Genomic DNA, 15,214 nt, shown 5'->3' with positions numbered 1-15,214 from the left:
GTGCATTTATATATTCTTTTTTCCTTTTTCACTCTCGTGTTTGTTTTTGTCTAACCCTATACTATGTTACTTGTATTTTGTTTGAGTTCCTCGATATAGCACTTTGTTGCAAAAGTGCATGCACACCTCATGTGGACGTACATGATGCCAGTATGGAGCACATAATGTTCTTGTCATCTATTTCCTTATAATAACGCGCATGCCGATCAATGTCCAAAATTTCACATTGATGTTACTTGATTATGACCTGGAAATAACCGATCAAAGTAAATTATGTTGCAGTGCGTCAGTGGAAATTAAGGAGGACGGAAAGGAATCCGGGGTAGAAAGAACTTTTTGCATAATTTACTTTGATCGGCGTGGAAAGAGAGCGAGAGCAGAGGAGAGCAGAGAGAGAAACGCGCGGGAGAAGGCCGGTTCAGCAACTCAACAAACACGTGGGTAACTAACCAAATCAACCAGATGGCTGGGTATGTACTTTGTTCTTGGCTCTCTTTTTTTTCTCCTTCCTACTAGTACTATAATACTCTTTCTTTATTCATCACGTGCATTTATATATTTTTTTCACTCTCATGTTTGTTTTTGTCTGATCCTATATAATGTCACTTGTATTTTATTTGAGTTCCTCAATATAGCATTTTGTTGCAAAAGTGCATGCACACGTCATGTGGACGTACATGATGCCAGCATGGAGCACATAATGTTGTTGTCATCTATTTCCTTATAATAACGCGCATGCTGATCAATGTCCAAAATTTCACATTGATGTTACTTGATTGGCCTGGAAATTACCGATCAAAGTAAATTATGTTGCAGCATATCAATGGAAATTAAGGAGGACAGAAAGGAGTCGAGGGTAGAAAGAACTTTTTGCATAATTTACTTTGATCGGCGTGGAGGGAGAAGGAGAGGAGGGCAGAGACAGAAACACCGATCTATAAAATTTGTAGACCATTTACCATCCCTGCATATATATACGTGCAAGTTCTATAGTTTGGATGAGTGTTTTTTTTTCTTGAAAATTTTGGATGAGTGTTAGGCATTGACCGTTTGAGTTGTGGCTAATTATAGACAAAATAAGTTTGTAGGCACTCTCTGGGTTCAGATGACCGACTTTGCAGACAAATCAAATTAACATTAAAAAAATTGCATGTAGATATATAACATACATGACTAGGATATGAAATGACTTGTTCCATTTATCTACGATGAACACAAACATGCTTCTTGTTAATGTTGTAAATTAATACTAGCCTCTGTAGGAAATTTAGCTAGGGTTATTGTAACTTTAGGTACTTTCTAGTTTCTATACAACATGGTCTTGAAGTTGCCTCTAATGAGAATGCTTGTCTTAACATGTGCCATGACGTCCCTTGCGCAGATCATAGTGTTGGTTCCAAGTTTCAGTGGCATTTATTCTGGGATAAAAAAGATATGGCCATTCACAAGCCTATTTTAGTTTGGATTGACGGATCTACAAATTGACCTATGTTGATTATGAGCTCAAGTGGTGAATTTGTGCATCCATATTACACCATAGCAACGGCATGCTAATCCAAGCTTTTCCTGCATGCAGATTGCAGAAGAAGAAAAAACAAAAGAAAGCATGCAAGCGAGCCAGCAGAAACACCCGGCATGTGGCCAGCAATGGCCACCAACGCACGAAACCGTCTCGATTGATGGGCGTCTCCTCCCCCGCCGGCCCCGCAAATGCCGGCCAGCCAGCCACCGGCAGCCACCGCTCCTTCCCCACCGCCCATGGTCCCCATATAACACACGACCAAGCCCTTGGTCCTCCTCTGTGCCCGCCCCCGTGTCATGGACCCCCCGCTCCGGCCCCGGCTCCGGCTCCGGCTGCTCCCCGATGCACATGGCCGCCTCACGGCGGCGCTGCTCCTCCTGGGCGCCTGCCTGTCGGCGTGCGGCGTGCAGGCGGTGACCAGCGCCGAGGCCTCCTACATCGCCCACCGGCAGCTGGCGGCCATGAAGGAGGCCGCCGGCGCCGGCGGCGAGGCCGCCGGGGACCTCCCGCCGGACTTCGAGTTTGACGACCGCGTGGGCGCCAACTTCCCCAACCCGCGGCTCCGGCGAGCCTACATCGCGCTCCAGGCCTGGCGCCGCGCCTTCTACTCCGACCCCAAGGGCTTTTCCTCCAACTGGGTCGGCAACGACGTCTGCAGCTACAACGGCGTCGTCTGTGTGCCGGCGCTCGACGACCCTAAGATCACGGTGGTCGCCGGCATTGACCTCAACGGCGCCGACATCGCCGGCTACCTGCCCCCCGAGCTTGGCCTCCTCACCGACCTCGCCTTCTTCCACATCAACTCCAACCGCTTCTGCGGCATCATCCCCAAGAGCATGGCGCGGCTGTCGCTGCTGCACGAGTTCGACGCCAGCAACAACCGCTTCGTGGGGCCCTTCCCCCTCGTCTGCCTCGAGATGTCCTCGCTCAAGTACCTCGACCTCCGCTTCAACGACTTCGACGGTGAGCTCCCGCCGGGGCTCTTCAACAAGGACCTCGACGCCATCTTCGTCAACACCAACCGCTTCGTCGGCCACATCCCGGAGAACCTCGGCAACTCCACGGCGTCCGTCGTCGTCGTCGCCAACAACGGCCTGACGGGCTGCATCCCCAAGAGCATCGGCCGGATGGCGAGGACGCTGGACGAGATCATCTTCCTCAACAACAAGCTCGACGGCTGCCTGCCGCTGGAGATGGGCCTGCTGCAGAACACCACCGTCATCGACGTCTCCGGCAACGCCCTCGTCGGCACGCTACCGGAGCAGCTCTCGAACGTCACCAAGCTTGAGCAGCTCGACTGCTCGAGGAATGTGTTCACGGGCATCGTGCACGAGTCCATCTGCGAGCTCCCGGCGCTCGTCAACTTTAGCTTCGCCTTCAACTTCTTCAACTCGGAGGCGGCGCCGTGCATGCCGTCGGAGAAGGCGCTCGTCAACCTCGACGACAGGGACAACTGCCTCGGCGCGCTGCGGCCGGCGCAGAAGACGACGCTGCAGTGCGCCCCCGTGCTGGCGCGGCCGGTCGACTGCAGCAAGCACGTGTGCGCGGGGTACCCGACGCCGTCGGGGCCGCCGGGTCTGCCGGAGAAGCCGCCGATGGTCAAGGTGCCTCCGTCGACGCCGACACCCACTCCGCCCGTCGAAGATGAGCCGGGGAAATCACCACAAAAACCGCAACCGCCGTTGCCGTCGCCGCCAAAGGCAGAGAGTCCACCAAAGAAATCACCCGACGTACCAGCAGGGTCTGCTCCGCCGCCGCCAAACTCGGCCTGGCTCCCGGTGACACCGGAGCGCCCTAAGGCACCACCACCAAAGGCGCAACCCGAGACGCCTCCAGGAGCGTCACCGGCACAACCGGTGGCACCACACCCGCCACCCGCTAAGTCTCCTCCACCAGCACCGGTGGCCTCACCACCCCCGCCCGTGAAGTCTCCACCTCCACCAGCTCCGGTGAGCTCTCCACCACCTCCGGTGAAATCACCTCCTCCACCGGCGCCAGTGGCCTCACCACCTCATCCAGTGAAATCACCTCCTCCACCGGCGCCTGTGGCCTCACCGCCGCCTCCAGTGAAATCACCTCCTCCACCGGCACCCGTGGCCTCACCGCCGCCTCCAGTGAAATCACCTCCTCCACCGGCACCCGTGGCCTTACCGCCGCCACCGGTGAAATCACCTCCTCCACCGGCGCCAGTGGCATCACCACCACCGCTCGTGAAATCACCACCACCACCGGCTCCAGAGTTATCACCGCCGCCTAAGAAACCACCTACCCCGATGCCAGTGGCTTCTCCACCTCCAGTGAAGCATGAATCACCGCCGGCTCCAGAGAAATCCCCACCACCTCCCGCTCCGGTGCAACCACCACCAGAAACTCCGGGTAAGTCACCCCAAGTCTATCCTCCACCTCCTCCGCCAACTACAGTCAAACCCCCTTCAACTCCAGAGAAGCCTACTCCTCCATCAACTCCAACCAAACCACCACCAACTCCAGAGAAGCCACCATCTCCTGTGGAGACACTACCTCCTCCATCAAAGTCTTCACCACCGCAAGAACTAGCTAGCTCACCACCTAAATCACCAAAGTCTTCACCACCACCAGTTCCTGTGAGCTCACCACCGCCTGCGCCTAAGGCATCACCTCCGCCTGCTCCTATCAGCTCACCACCTCCTGTGGTGAAGTCTTTGCCACCACCTGAACCGGTTAGCTCACCACCGCCTGCACCTAAGGCATCACCTCCACCCGCCCCTGTGAGCTCACCACCTCCTGTAGTGAAACCTCCACCTATTCCTGTGAGCTCGCCACCTCCAGTAGTGAAACCTCCACCTATTCCTGTGAGCTCACCACCTCCAGTAGTGAAACCTCCAACTGTTCCTGTGAGCTCACCACCTCCAGTAGTGAAACCTCCACCTGCTCCTGTGAGCTCACCACCACCAGTTACGCCTAAGGTATCATCCCCACCTCCAGTGGTGAAGTCTTCACCGCCACCCGCTCCGGTAAGCTCACCACCACCTCCGGTGAAGTCACCACCTCCACCTGCCCCTGTGAGCTCACCTCCTCCCCCGGTGAAGTCTCCACCACCACCAGCACTGGTCAGCTCACCACCACCACCAGTAAAGTCACCACCACCTCCGGCACCAGTGAGCTCACCGCCACCTCCAGTGAAGTCTCCTCCTCCACCAGCACCAGTTAGCTCTCCACCACCTCCAGTGAAGTCGCCTCCTCCACCAGCACCAGTTAGCTCTCCACCACCTCCCGTGAAGTCTCCTCCTCCACCAGCACCAGTTAGCTCTCCACCACCTCCAGTGAAATCTCCTCCTCCTCCAGCACCGGTTATCTCTCCTCCACCACCAGTAAAGCCACCATCACCGCCTCCAGCATCAGTAAGCTCACCACCTCCAGTGGTCGCCTCACCACCGCCAAAGCAAGAAGAAGTAACACAATCACCGCCAGCGGAATCCCTACCTCCGCCGTCATTCAATGATGTCATCCTCCCGCCCATCATGGCCAACAAGTACGCATCACCGCCACCCCCTCTATTCCAAGGGTATTGAGCGCCATGGAGAGATCGATGACGAGGGGTGATTGGAACAGTATATAAGCAGATAACATGCACATATACATGGCTACATGTAACCCTGCTTTTGGCGCCAATGTGCAAGCATACCTGTATGAACCTGCTCATTTTGTTCCTATGATGCGCAAGTACATGTACACATGTATGTATGTGTGCATGCGTGAACTAACTACATGAGGCAACAAGGTGTAAGAGACATGGCCGGTCAGCTTGATTCTTGATGACGTGTACTATCGCTAATTTTTTCTGAAAAAAGGAAAATGTTTTCCTTTAAAAAAAATAGTACGAGAAGGAACAAAGTTACATGGTTATTCGGATTTGCTTTAGTTTGTATGGTTTATTATATATTGGTAAAATGATGTATATGATCCAAGTATGATGACTTGCTTTCTCACAATTTTAAATGGTCCAGTCCTTGTGAATTCAGTTTTTAGAGCATGCAGGTACTTAATTTGGTTTTATTATTTGTGTTGGAAGTGACTAGCATATGTTCAAATCAACACCCCCCTCTACCTCTCTACAAAATAAAAAAAGAAAAATCATGACTCTCCCCTCGTGATGAGTGGCTGTAGAAAGCACCGACGACAATGTGAGTGATAGAGGTGAGCTCCACAATAGAGTGTCATCATATACTGGATTAGGGGGAAGCTAGGGCAAAACTAAGGGACGCACCACTAACTGGGTGACTATATGACTATATAAAATTGTATACGATCTCCATAATAGAGTTTACCAAATACTCCCTCCGTTTCAAATTATAGGTCGTTTGACTTTTTTGATACCAAGTTTGATCACTCGTCTTATTCAAAAAATTTATGCAAACATAGTCAAATTTAAACCATTCTTCAAGAACTTGTATTAATAAAGCAAGCCACAACAAGGAAAGTGATGTTTTGCACAAATTTTTGAATAAGACGAGTAGTCAAATTTGGGGTTACCTACAATTTGGAACAGAGGGAGTATAATCTTTTGTGGTTAATTATAGCACGTACGGACATATAATCTTTTTTCTCGAATCCAAGCAGGGAGAAAGTTTCTTCTTCGTCTTCTTAAAAAAAGGTTTTCCATCGAAGGCGGAACGTTAGTATTACGTAAATCCTCAGCGGGACACGGCATCCGCATTCGTCGTGCACTCCTGCTGTACGGGGGTACGGCGGGCGGAGGAGTCACCGGTGAACAATCGTATGGCCGGCGGCGGCGATTCCAGCTGCCGGGCCGCACTCCGGGAGGCCTTCGGCGAGTCTTCGGACAGCGACTCCGACGCTCCGTCCGGGGCGGGCTGCGGGCGGTGGAGGTGGGAGGCGGTGGCGGGGATTTGGGGGTTGTGGCTCTGCGCCGCCTTCCTCTCCGCTGACGAGCAGGCGCGCCTCCTCGCCGCGATCCAGCGGGGTGAGTCCTTGGTCACCGTCACCTCCTTGTGGGTACAAGTAAAAGATTGGATCTTTCGCCATGTGAATTTGGCGACGGACACTCCTCAAACGTGGTTTTGGCCACCGGCCACTGAAAAAGATCGGCTTTGCTGGAGGACACTGAAATTCCGTGGTTATTTGCCACGGCACACTAAAAAAACTTGACCTGCGGGGGTAAAACCGTCCCCACGGCATTGTTTGAGAGATAGAATGACCTTCTCACAGCAGGCCAAGAAAACCCCCGAACCCCAGCCCCACCCGTACACGGGGCCCGTCGTGTTGTGAGTTAGGCCGGGCTGCACAATGCTTTGGACATGAGGCCCGTCGCGGAAATTCGTCCCGACCAGGGATCGAACCCACAACCTGCGGGGTGCCGCCGGACTGCCGTATTTGCCACGACACACTACGACGGTCTTTTTGCCTCCGTCAGCTACAGTAATAAAGGGCCCACCTGTCATCCACTCCCTCCCCATCTTATCTTCTTGCTCGAGCGGCAGCGGCGGCCAGTGCCGCACCTCGCCTCCTTCGCCCGGCTCCGCGCACGAGCTCGCCGAGCTGCTGCCGCCGGGCCTCCGCCGCCCAGCTCCGCGCCCGAGCCAACGGGCGAGCGCATCGCGGGCCTCCGCGCCAGAGCCGCTGTCGCCAAGCCTCCGCCGCCGGGCTCCGCCCCTGAGCCATTGTCGCGGGGCCTCCGCCGTCCGAGCTCGCTGAGCTGCTGCCGCCGGGCCTCCGCCGCCCACATGTCGCCGAGCCGCTGCCGCCGGGACTCCGCCTCCCAGCTCCGTGCCACGCCGCCGCTGGGTGCGGGCACCACCGCCGCCGCGTCGTGCGGGCGCTGGGAGCGGGGGTGACGCGGCCGGGTGCGGGCGCTGCAGCCACGCCGGCCGCACCGCTTCCCCGCCGTCTCAGCCGCGCCGCTCCCCGTCGCCGGCTGTGCCGACTCGCGTCGCACCTCGGCCACGCCGCGGCGCCGCTTCCCCGCCTCCGCCGGGACTCGCATCGGCCACCGACCCGCGCCACCGCGTCGCTCGTCAGCGCCCTGCTTCCGGCAGGAGCAGGGATCGCCGCGAGGAGCATGGTCGGGAGGGTGTGGACTCCATGGAGAGCTCCGAGGAGATGGTGACACCCAGGGCCGCCGTGTGGGAGGTAGACGAGGAGGAGAGGAAGGCCGCCGCTGCCGAGGTCCTAGTGGAGTGCGCCGCCGAGGCGGACGGCGCGGGGAGCATGGTCGGGAAGGGGATTTGTTTGTATGCATGGGGTCGATGCAAACGGAGTGGAGAACGGCGACTCGGCGAGCAACGGTGATGTGCTGTGGCAAATGAACACAAAATTTGAGTGTGATGGAGCAAAGACTATTTTTTTTAGTGTCCAAGGGCAAAAGTCACCTTTGAATGGTGTCCTCCACCTAATTTTCCCTTGGGTTTTATGGCGGAGCTAGCATTTCAGAGTTGGGTATTCCCATCTCAAATAAAAAAAGGCTAGTCCAAAGCTATAAGTATAAAATAGCTTACAGGTAAAAGTTGTGATTTTTATTATTACAGGAAAAATACATGAATACTTAGACTCACTTTGAATCCTACTGCATCGGATTCTATGCAATGAAAAATACATGAAAGAAATAGTCATTCGGATAGAGCAAAGAAAAATATAGGAAATAAGAGATATTACCTCCAAAATTCTTATGGAACAAGCTACCTCATAAGAATTTTTAGTATTTTCACAAGCATATTCTGTTGTTCCAAAGGACCGTTACAAGACAATTATTAAGGATTAGAATCATCGAGAATTCTTTTGAGAGTCTTACAAGTGCCTTTAAAGAATTGCAACACAAGAGATGAAGGTTTTGGCCCACTATAGTGTCTTTATACCGAGAAATGCTATGTTTCAGGCACCCTAAAATAAAAGTTCCACTCATGTTTTGAAAATGTTTCATTCTTATGTATTATTTGTTTCATATAATTTGACCTCGATGCAAGATCGATGCAAAAACAAAATCTAAGTCTAATTAATCACAAGCCTATCATGTACATATAAATGGTCAAAATGTGGTCAATTGATTGTATTAGAATATTTGGACAGCTAGTGCATAGTAAGAAGCATGTGTATATGTTTGATGTATACTTGGTTTGGTGTAGAAAAAGTTGGGTATTCCTAGGAATACCCAGGCATCAATGTGGCTCCGCCACTTTATCCTGATTATTACAGTCAACAAATTTGGAGGAAGATCATTTGTTAGTGCTCGATCTGTATTCTGGTTGATTATTGAATGTGAGGCTTGCTTCCGGCAACTGGTTAGGAATGATTGAATTTTATGGGATGAACCTTAAAACTGTAATCCTGAGGACCTGCACTTGGCCTCTGACTTGCCTATGAATCTTTTATATCTTCGCTTTGAACATTAGCAAGCTACCAATGAAGATGAAATCCAGATGTAGTTTCTTGATGCTCGACAACAGACTAACTGTTGATTACTAGCCATATGTTTTTGCAGAAGGATGGTTCATTGATGCAAACAACCAAGTAAGTTTTCTTTCCCCTCATTTTGTCAGGATCTGTCAAATGTGCGTTAGCAGCAGGATTTCTACAGGCGAATCAAATACCTCAGCAGTGCTGTAAAGACTGCTCCTGTAACTACAAGGCCTCCTAAAGTAGATCGAACTACTTCTATGCTGTTTTTGAACAAAAGTGAAGAGCTTGCATCCTTATCTGTTGTTTTTTTATGTCTAAATCATTTTTGCTTCTTTCTTATTCCATTTAGGCAATGAGATTTGGTGATCTCCCATCATGGGCTGTCGAGCTTTCCACCCTCATTCGTGAAGCTATTTGTGTTGGTGATGTCAATATTGGTGTTGATTCAGAGATGACAAATGAGGATGAAGATGCATGTCCTCTGCCATCAGATTTGTTGTGGAGGGAGCCATTTTTTGATCAAATGATTGCAAACAGATACAACCCTGGTGAGGTGCGAAACCTTTTATTGTTCTGAGTAATTTTGGCTGCCATCGCTCCGTTCATGTCCCCAAACAAAAGGGGCATATAAAGAGAGATGCATTCTTTTACCAATCAACTCTAACATGATGCTTTTGTTATTGAATCTAGGGTATCTGCGCCCATGTTGATCTGATGCGCTTTGATGATGGAATCGCAATAGTCTCTCTTGAGTCAGCTTGCGTGATGCACTTCAGCCAAGCAGAACCAACTGGCACAGCCTTGGACACCCTGCACCTGAAGAAAGGGGACGGTGAGCCTACAAAGATCCCTGTTTACCTGAACCCAGGCTCCCTTGTTGTGATGTCAGGAGATGCAAGATACCTCTGGAAGCATGAGATCAACCGCAAACCAGCTGCACAGCAGTGGGATGGCAAGGAACTTGAGCAGCATAGAAGAACTTCTGTTACACTGAGAAAACTCTTGGCTTCTCCAAACTGAAGTGGACATGACACATGAAGACACTGAACAATAGATTTCTTCCCATTTTTGCAGTTCAAAGCCATTGTTACCGTTACAGAGTCATCATTATTGAACCTAAATGGCTGACACTATTGTAATTTTAGAAGTTAGAACTTGGGTGATATTACAATCCTTTTTTGGGAGATATCATCGGAAATTGTAATGTAATGTAATGCCATGTCTAAAGATAACCAGAATGGAAGCAGAGGACTATTGTTGAATGCTTCGAATTCAGATCAATATTATTGGCAGTAGCTGAAATTTTCCAGTAACAAAACTGCTAAAATTTTTAGCAGTGGCTTCAACTCATGATTCATGAAGTACGGTGCTCTAAAAAGATTGGAACTCTTTTCTGCCTTGGCTTCACCTTCACAGGAAAAGGGTCTCTTGCACGACTACACAAAAGGTTGTGAGCTCAAGCACAATGTGAATTCATCAGCAACGTGCGGCACAGACAAGCCGCCATGCCCGGCGGCCAGCATGAGGTCAAGCAACCATGCGGCTGCTCACTGGGCTTAGGTGCGGGAGTCAAATGAGTTGGGGGCTGAACGCTGGCTCTCGCTGCTGCGAGAGGTGGATGGGAAGAGGAGATACGGGCCCCACTCCCGACGGGGACTACGGCGGCGGCGGCGGCGGACGGCCGGGCTGGAGGGGACGAGGGACCCACTCGAGTATTAACCGCAATCCAAATCAGGGGACTATATGCAAATTAATGGGGGCATTTTGCAAAAAAATCGGATCACGATTAGTAGTCGTGATCCAAATGAGGGGGCTAAATGAAAAATTCGGGGGCACTTTGCAAAATATCAGATTGCAAAATATCATTTTTTTACATATTTAAACCAGAGGAACTGGAAAATAAGTGATTTAGAAAAAACTGCAAATTCAGCACACAATTATTTCACTGAAACAACGCATTTGAAGCATATTGAATTGGGAAAATCAGAGCACTTGAATTGTGTATAGCATGTGTATTACTACTAAAAAATCTGCTACCAGCAGAGAAGCTGAGATGCATTGGTACTTCGACATTAGTCATGACTCATGACCATGACCATGAACTACAAAAAACTGTGCCTATGCTGAGTTGATTTTGTCAAAATTCTTCATGTACAACTTATCCATCAATCATCATCCATCTGAACACATCATCAGTTTGTGACCTGTTTCTGAGGGGCCAATTCTGCAGATCATACTTTCGCCACGCCCACAGAAGCGGCCATTTCCTCCAAGAGCTCCTGCTGCTCCATTGTAGCACAGGACTGTAGATGTTTTGACGACAAGTGAAATCGTTAATCATCTGTACTGTAATATCTGCATGTTGCCAGATTTACAGAGTTTAATTCTCATGTAATGTACCTGAACAGCCGATTCGATGTCTCCTAAAAGGAAGCTAGTCAGTTCAAAATTCATCTTCAGCCGATGGTCTGTCACTCTGTTATCCTGTGAGCAAAAGACCTCAGATCTATTTACTAGAACATATTAAAGAAGAAAAGAATAGGAATAGCTGCTTCCATAAAGAACAGAAAGAAGAGAAAACAACATAAACAGCTTCTAGGTGATAATATGTCCTGCTACCTTGTAATTGTATGTCCTTATCTTCTCAGATCGAGCACCAGTACCAACCTTCAATTTAACAGGTATTAGTAAATATTAGTAACATCAAACAGATGGGATACAAAATTTCATAAAGGCCAATTGTATTTCTACAAAAACTAAACAAAGGACAAGCTTATGTAGTCTTATCATAGTTGAATTAGTCATATAAGGAAGTCTTTTTGGTTAATTTCAACTGCATATTATACTGTTCACATAAATGCATACTACACAGCTACTCGGTATTTAGTCTCAGCATTTATCATCCACAAGGCAGATTTGTGTTGCTTTCAGTTGGATACTACAGTTATGATCTCTGAAAGATATGATTCTAAGGCGAATTGACAACATACCTGCAATTTCCTCTGGTTTCTTATTGACTCTTGTTGCTCCCTTAATTTTATCTCATAACTGTAATGTTTGTGGTAGATATATATGAGAAGCAGAACAAGATTACACAAGGATGAAAATATATTATATTGATTGAAATATATCATTTGGCGACAACAAATACAATCTTTTGAATTAAGAGCATTTCTTCTTCCAGAAACTAGAATTTACACTGCAATCATGGGCCTATTGTCAAAGAACATATAACCGAGATAATAAGGAAATATTCACAAGATTAACTCATAGTTTTGAAAGCTACAAAAATAGCTAGAGGAACTTACAGTTTTGCTCTCAACAATTGAAATGCTCGCTCTCGGTTTTGAAGCTGTGATCTCTCTTCTGTACAGAATATCCGTATTCCCGTAGGTTTGTGAATAAGATCAACAGCCGTCTCCACTTTGTTAACATTCTGCCCTGCATGGATTCACATATTAGAGGATGCTCAGTTTTAAGGGCACAGTACAAAAATCCTAGTCTCTACTAGTGATATTACCTCCAGCTCCACCAGATCTTGCTGTTTTAAGCTCAATATCTTTTGGATCAATAACCACATCGACTTCATCAGCCTACTAGAGCCATTTAAACAACATTAGGCATCTCAGAAAATGAGGAATTCATGTCATTAAAATTGACAAATATCCAATAGTTCACCTCTGGCATAATAGCTACAGTCGCTGTTGATGTATGAACACGTCCCATAGTCTCTGTCAGGGGAACACGCTGAACACGGTGCACACCTGACTCAAACTTCAATTTACTATAGACTTGTTTGCCCTTAACCTCCATCACATATGTCTTGTATCCACCCATTTCTGCCTGAAAGGTTCAGCTTGTAAGCTGCATGTTCTTATCAATAATCAGGTTTACAGTTGCAAGTACATACTTCCGAGCAAGAAACCGGCTTAAACTTCCAATTGTTGCGCTCACAATATTTCTGATACATGCGTACCTACAGAAAGACATTGACATATTTATGTGTGGATTATGTGAGTAAAAAGTGTGAATATGATGCAGTAGTATATATATTGAAGCATAACTCCTATAACAAGATGAGCTTATATTCCCAAAAAAAAAATCTCAAATGCTTCCTGCACATTCATTATTTATTTATATTATTGTCCACAAAACATCAACTTTGTTTGACAAGCTCTAATACTATATTTTTTAACAGAGTGAAAAAACAGCCGTAGCTCATTTGCTAGATTGTACTCAATTTGCACAAATTATCATCTACCTACAAGGTCACCAGCCCAAATTCCAGCTTCATCACCGCCAGCACCTGCTCTTACTGCAGAAATGAAGAAACGATGGTTCTAAGTCACAAAACATGAAAAGAAAAAAACTAAAGCAACAAGATGTTGAAAACTCATGGAATATTGGATGGCCGATTCAAATGTACAACTGAGCACTGGAGAGGTACCTTCAAGTAAGATGTTGCGTGAATCTAGCGGATCACTGGGAAGCAGTAGTAACTAACAAGACAAAATAAGAGCAATTAGAGGCACTTCAACATTTTTTCTGTATTCTTTCCAAAAAAAGCAAAAGCTGGCACTCTAGAATACATGAAGTTAGACATATTATCTAGAATTTATGCAACTATCGAGCAGAGTATAATATTATATTCACCTTCAATTTTTCCTCAAGCTCTGCAAGCTGACTAGATAAAGCCTCCAACTCTGAAGCTATCATCTCACCCATATCAGGATCATCTTCGTTCTCCTTTTCCAAAGCTGTCATGTTGTGAAGTAAAAAGAGCTTATAAGACTGCAGTAATTTATCAAAGGCACCAGAAATACAGTGGCATGCCAACCTTTTGTCTCTTCAAGTTGCTTTTCACAATCCTTAAACTGCCTGTATGTAGTCACAACCTAAATGTTTTTAGCAAAGAAAAAAGAATGTATCAATTGATGAAAAAGAGCTGATCAAATCCCACTGTATTTGGGTAGACGCCAAAGGCAAATTAAATGTCATTGTGAGTAAGTCGAATACCTGATCCAGTTCAGCAACGGACTGTGCAAGTTTTTGGTATTCGCTAGGATCCGAGACAATGTCAGGATCTGCTAACCTAACCTGAAGAAGATACTCGTACATCAGATTTGAGTGTTTGGTAAATGAATATGAAAATGAGATCAAAATTAGATTTTTTTTTTGTCCCATCATTGTGACAGCATTGCAGTTTACATTGCCTACAGTGCGTCTTGCTTTTCTCCAATGACAATCAGAAGTTCAGAACTTGTTTAGTGCAGTAGTGATTAGTGAAGCAGAATTCGACTTAATTCCAAAATTAAAACATCCGTAAGATAAAAAATGGTTACATTCATAACCGTAAGAGGACGGATTGGCCCCAAAATCCTGGATTAGTTTCTTATTTCAAAAGGCTAGAAAAACAAATGTTAACTCTGGACAGGAGAACCATACCGACATTTCTTTCCAGGCCTTCTCCGCGGAATCCAGCTTCGCTATGAGATACGGCTCCTGCACGAAGCATGCGAAAGGAATTCTCATAAGGCTATGATAAAAACAACGAATTCAGTTCGAGTGACAAAAGGTTGGATTTTTACCGCCCAAACCACACAATGTTCAGCGTCAACAAAATTCAGGGCAGGAGGAGTTCAGATACGGCTATATTAGGCTACCAGTCTACAGCACCTCTCCGTTTCCAAGAACTGGCCGGGGAAAGGAAACGAAATGGTGCAGGGGGGAAGAAGGAAAGGTTCCTTACCGCCATGCAGACCACGGAGCAGGAGGGCCTCCTGCGCCGCCTGCCGTGAAAGAGAGGGAGGCCGGGGATAGGCGGAGCAGCCCGAGCGGCGGGGCCGCAGCGGGGAGGCGCCCTGAAGAAGCCGGCGAGGAAGGCCTCCATGTTTGCTGAGGTGACGAGGCCGGGGAGGAGCACGACTGCACGAGAGGTGGGGATGCAAAGCGGCAGCTGCGGATAGAAGAACGGAGCAGAAGAAGCTTGTTCAGTTGCTCTGCTTCTGCTATAGCTCTGTCTCGTCAAGATTCGTGCAAGCATTGGCCCCATCCGACAGAGAATGGCTGCTAGCCTGCTAGTATGCACAAAGGAAGAAGAATATCCTTTTTTTTTTTCAAAAAAATTGGCCCATAGTTCACTCGAATTTATAGCAAAGCAATGGTTCACTTGGTATCTTTTCCACTTAATTTCCGTTCTAATTTTTCTTTCCTATTTTATATTTTATTAACGAAACGAGGCGGCTTCCATTCTATACATTATGAAGTAGCGCCATAATTCTTTTTGTGCCATTTCTTTAA

At 47.9% G+C, this 15,214-nt stretch overlaps 3 protein-coding genes across 4 annotated transcripts; 2 read left to right on the top strand and 1 right to left on the bottom strand.

The window, feature by feature from the left end:
• Nucleotides 1–1,818: 1,818 nt before the first annotated feature.
• Nucleotides 1,819–5,162, top strand: LOC120645951 (pollen-specific leucine-rich repeat extensin-like protein 3). The gene is made up of 3 exons (XM_039922650.1): nucleotides 1,819–3,159; nucleotides 3,322–3,873; nucleotides 4,468–5,162. Exons 1-3 carry the CDS (start codon nucleotides 1,819–1,821, stop codon nucleotides 5,071–5,073), a joined length of 2,499 nt encoding a protein of 832 aa, XP_039778584.1. The 3' UTR covers nucleotides 5,074–5,162.
• Nucleotides 5,163–6,192: 1,030 nt separating this feature from the next.
• On the top strand, nucleotides 6,193–10,223 carry LOC120645174 (alkylated DNA repair protein ALKBH8 homolog). 2 transcript variants are annotated; one of them, XM_039921949.1, is made up of 4 exons: nucleotides 6,193–6,485; nucleotides 8,997–9,025; nucleotides 9,264–9,467; nucleotides 9,605–10,223. In XM_039921949.1, exons 1-4 carry the CDS (start codon nucleotides 6,281–6,283, stop codon nucleotides 9,932–9,934), a joined length of 768 nt encoding a protein of 255 aa, XP_039777883.1. In that variant the 5' UTR covers nucleotides 6,193–6,280; the 3' UTR covers nucleotides 9,935–10,223. The 2 variants fall into 2 exon arrangements, with proteins under 2 accessions (XP_039777883.1, XP_039777884.1); XM_039921950.1 differs by having other exon boundaries at nucleotides 9,264–9,462; nucleotides 9,605–9,950.
• Nucleotides 10,224–10,854: 631 nt separating this feature from the next.
• Nucleotides 10,855–14,870, bottom strand: LOC120645173 (peptide chain release factor APG3, chloroplastic-like). Its single transcript, XM_039921948.1, has 15 exons — nucleotides 14,664–14,870; nucleotides 14,360–14,416; nucleotides 13,931–14,011; nucleotides 13,752–13,809; nucleotides 13,568–13,671; nucleotides 13,362–13,413; nucleotides 13,180–13,229; nucleotides 12,825–12,890; nucleotides 12,593–12,757; nucleotides 12,435–12,507; nucleotides 12,223–12,355; nucleotides 11,905–11,962; nucleotides 11,534–11,581; nucleotides 11,315–11,398; nucleotides 10,855–11,217 (listed from the first exon to the last, which is right to left on the bottom strand). Exons 1-15 carry the CDS (start codon nucleotides 14,802–14,804, stop codon nucleotides 11,146–11,148), a joined length of 1,242 nt encoding a protein of 413 aa, XP_039777882.1. The 5' UTR covers nucleotides 14,805–14,870; the 3' UTR covers nucleotides 10,855–11,145.
• Nucleotides 14,871–15,214: the final 344 nt, after the last annotated feature.

This window comes from Panicum virgatum, chromosome 8K (genome assembly GCF_016808335.1).
Source record: "Panicum virgatum strain AP13 chromosome 8K, P.virgatum_v5, whole genome shotgun sequence".
Lineage (NCBI taxonomy): Eukaryota > Viridiplantae > Streptophyta > Magnoliopsida > Poales > Poaceae > Panicum > Panicum virgatum.
The sequence above is the reverse complement of the archived record's forward strand: the minus strand, read 5'-3'. Positions and strand labels throughout refer to the sequence as shown.

Bases quoted from the DNA above. Each gene is read 5' to 3' on its own strand.
- LOC120645951 (XM_039922650.1), top strand. From the start codon at position 1,819: ATGGACCCCCCGCTCCGGCCCCGGCTCCGGCTCCGGCTGCTCCCCGAT. The intron at 3,160-3,321 runs GTCGAAGATGAG...GAGCGCCCTAAG, and splicing joins CGCCGACACCCACTCCGCCC to GCACCACCACCAAAGGCGCA. The intron at 3,874-4,467 runs GTGCAACCACCA...GTTACGCCTAAG, and splicing joins CCCCACCACCTCCCGCTCCG to GTATCATCCCCACCTCCAGT.
- LOC120645174 (XM_039921949.1), top strand. From the start codon at position 6,281: ATGGCCGGCGGCGGCGATTCCAGCTGCCGGGCCGCACTCCGGGAGGCC. The intron at 6,486-8,996 runs GTGAGTCCTTGG...ATGTTTTTGCAG, and splicing joins CCTCGCCGCGATCCAGCGGG to AAGGATGGTTCATTGATGCA. The intron at 9,026-9,263 runs GTAAGTTTTCTT...TATTCCATTTAG, and splicing joins TCATTGATGCAAACAACCAA to GCAATGAGATTTGGTGATCT.
- LOC120645173 (XM_039921948.1), bottom strand. From the start codon at position 14,804: ATGGAGGCCTTCCTCGCCGGCTTCTTCAGGGCGCCTCCCCGCTGCGGC. The intron at 13,672-13,751 runs GTTGGCATGCCA...ACAACATGACAG, and splicing joins GCAACTTGAAGAGACAAAAG to CTTTGGAAAAGGAGAACGAA. The intron at 12,356-12,434 runs GTAATATCACTA...GAATCCATGCAG, and splicing joins AAGATCTGGTGGAGCTGGAG to GGCAGAATGTTAACAAAGTG.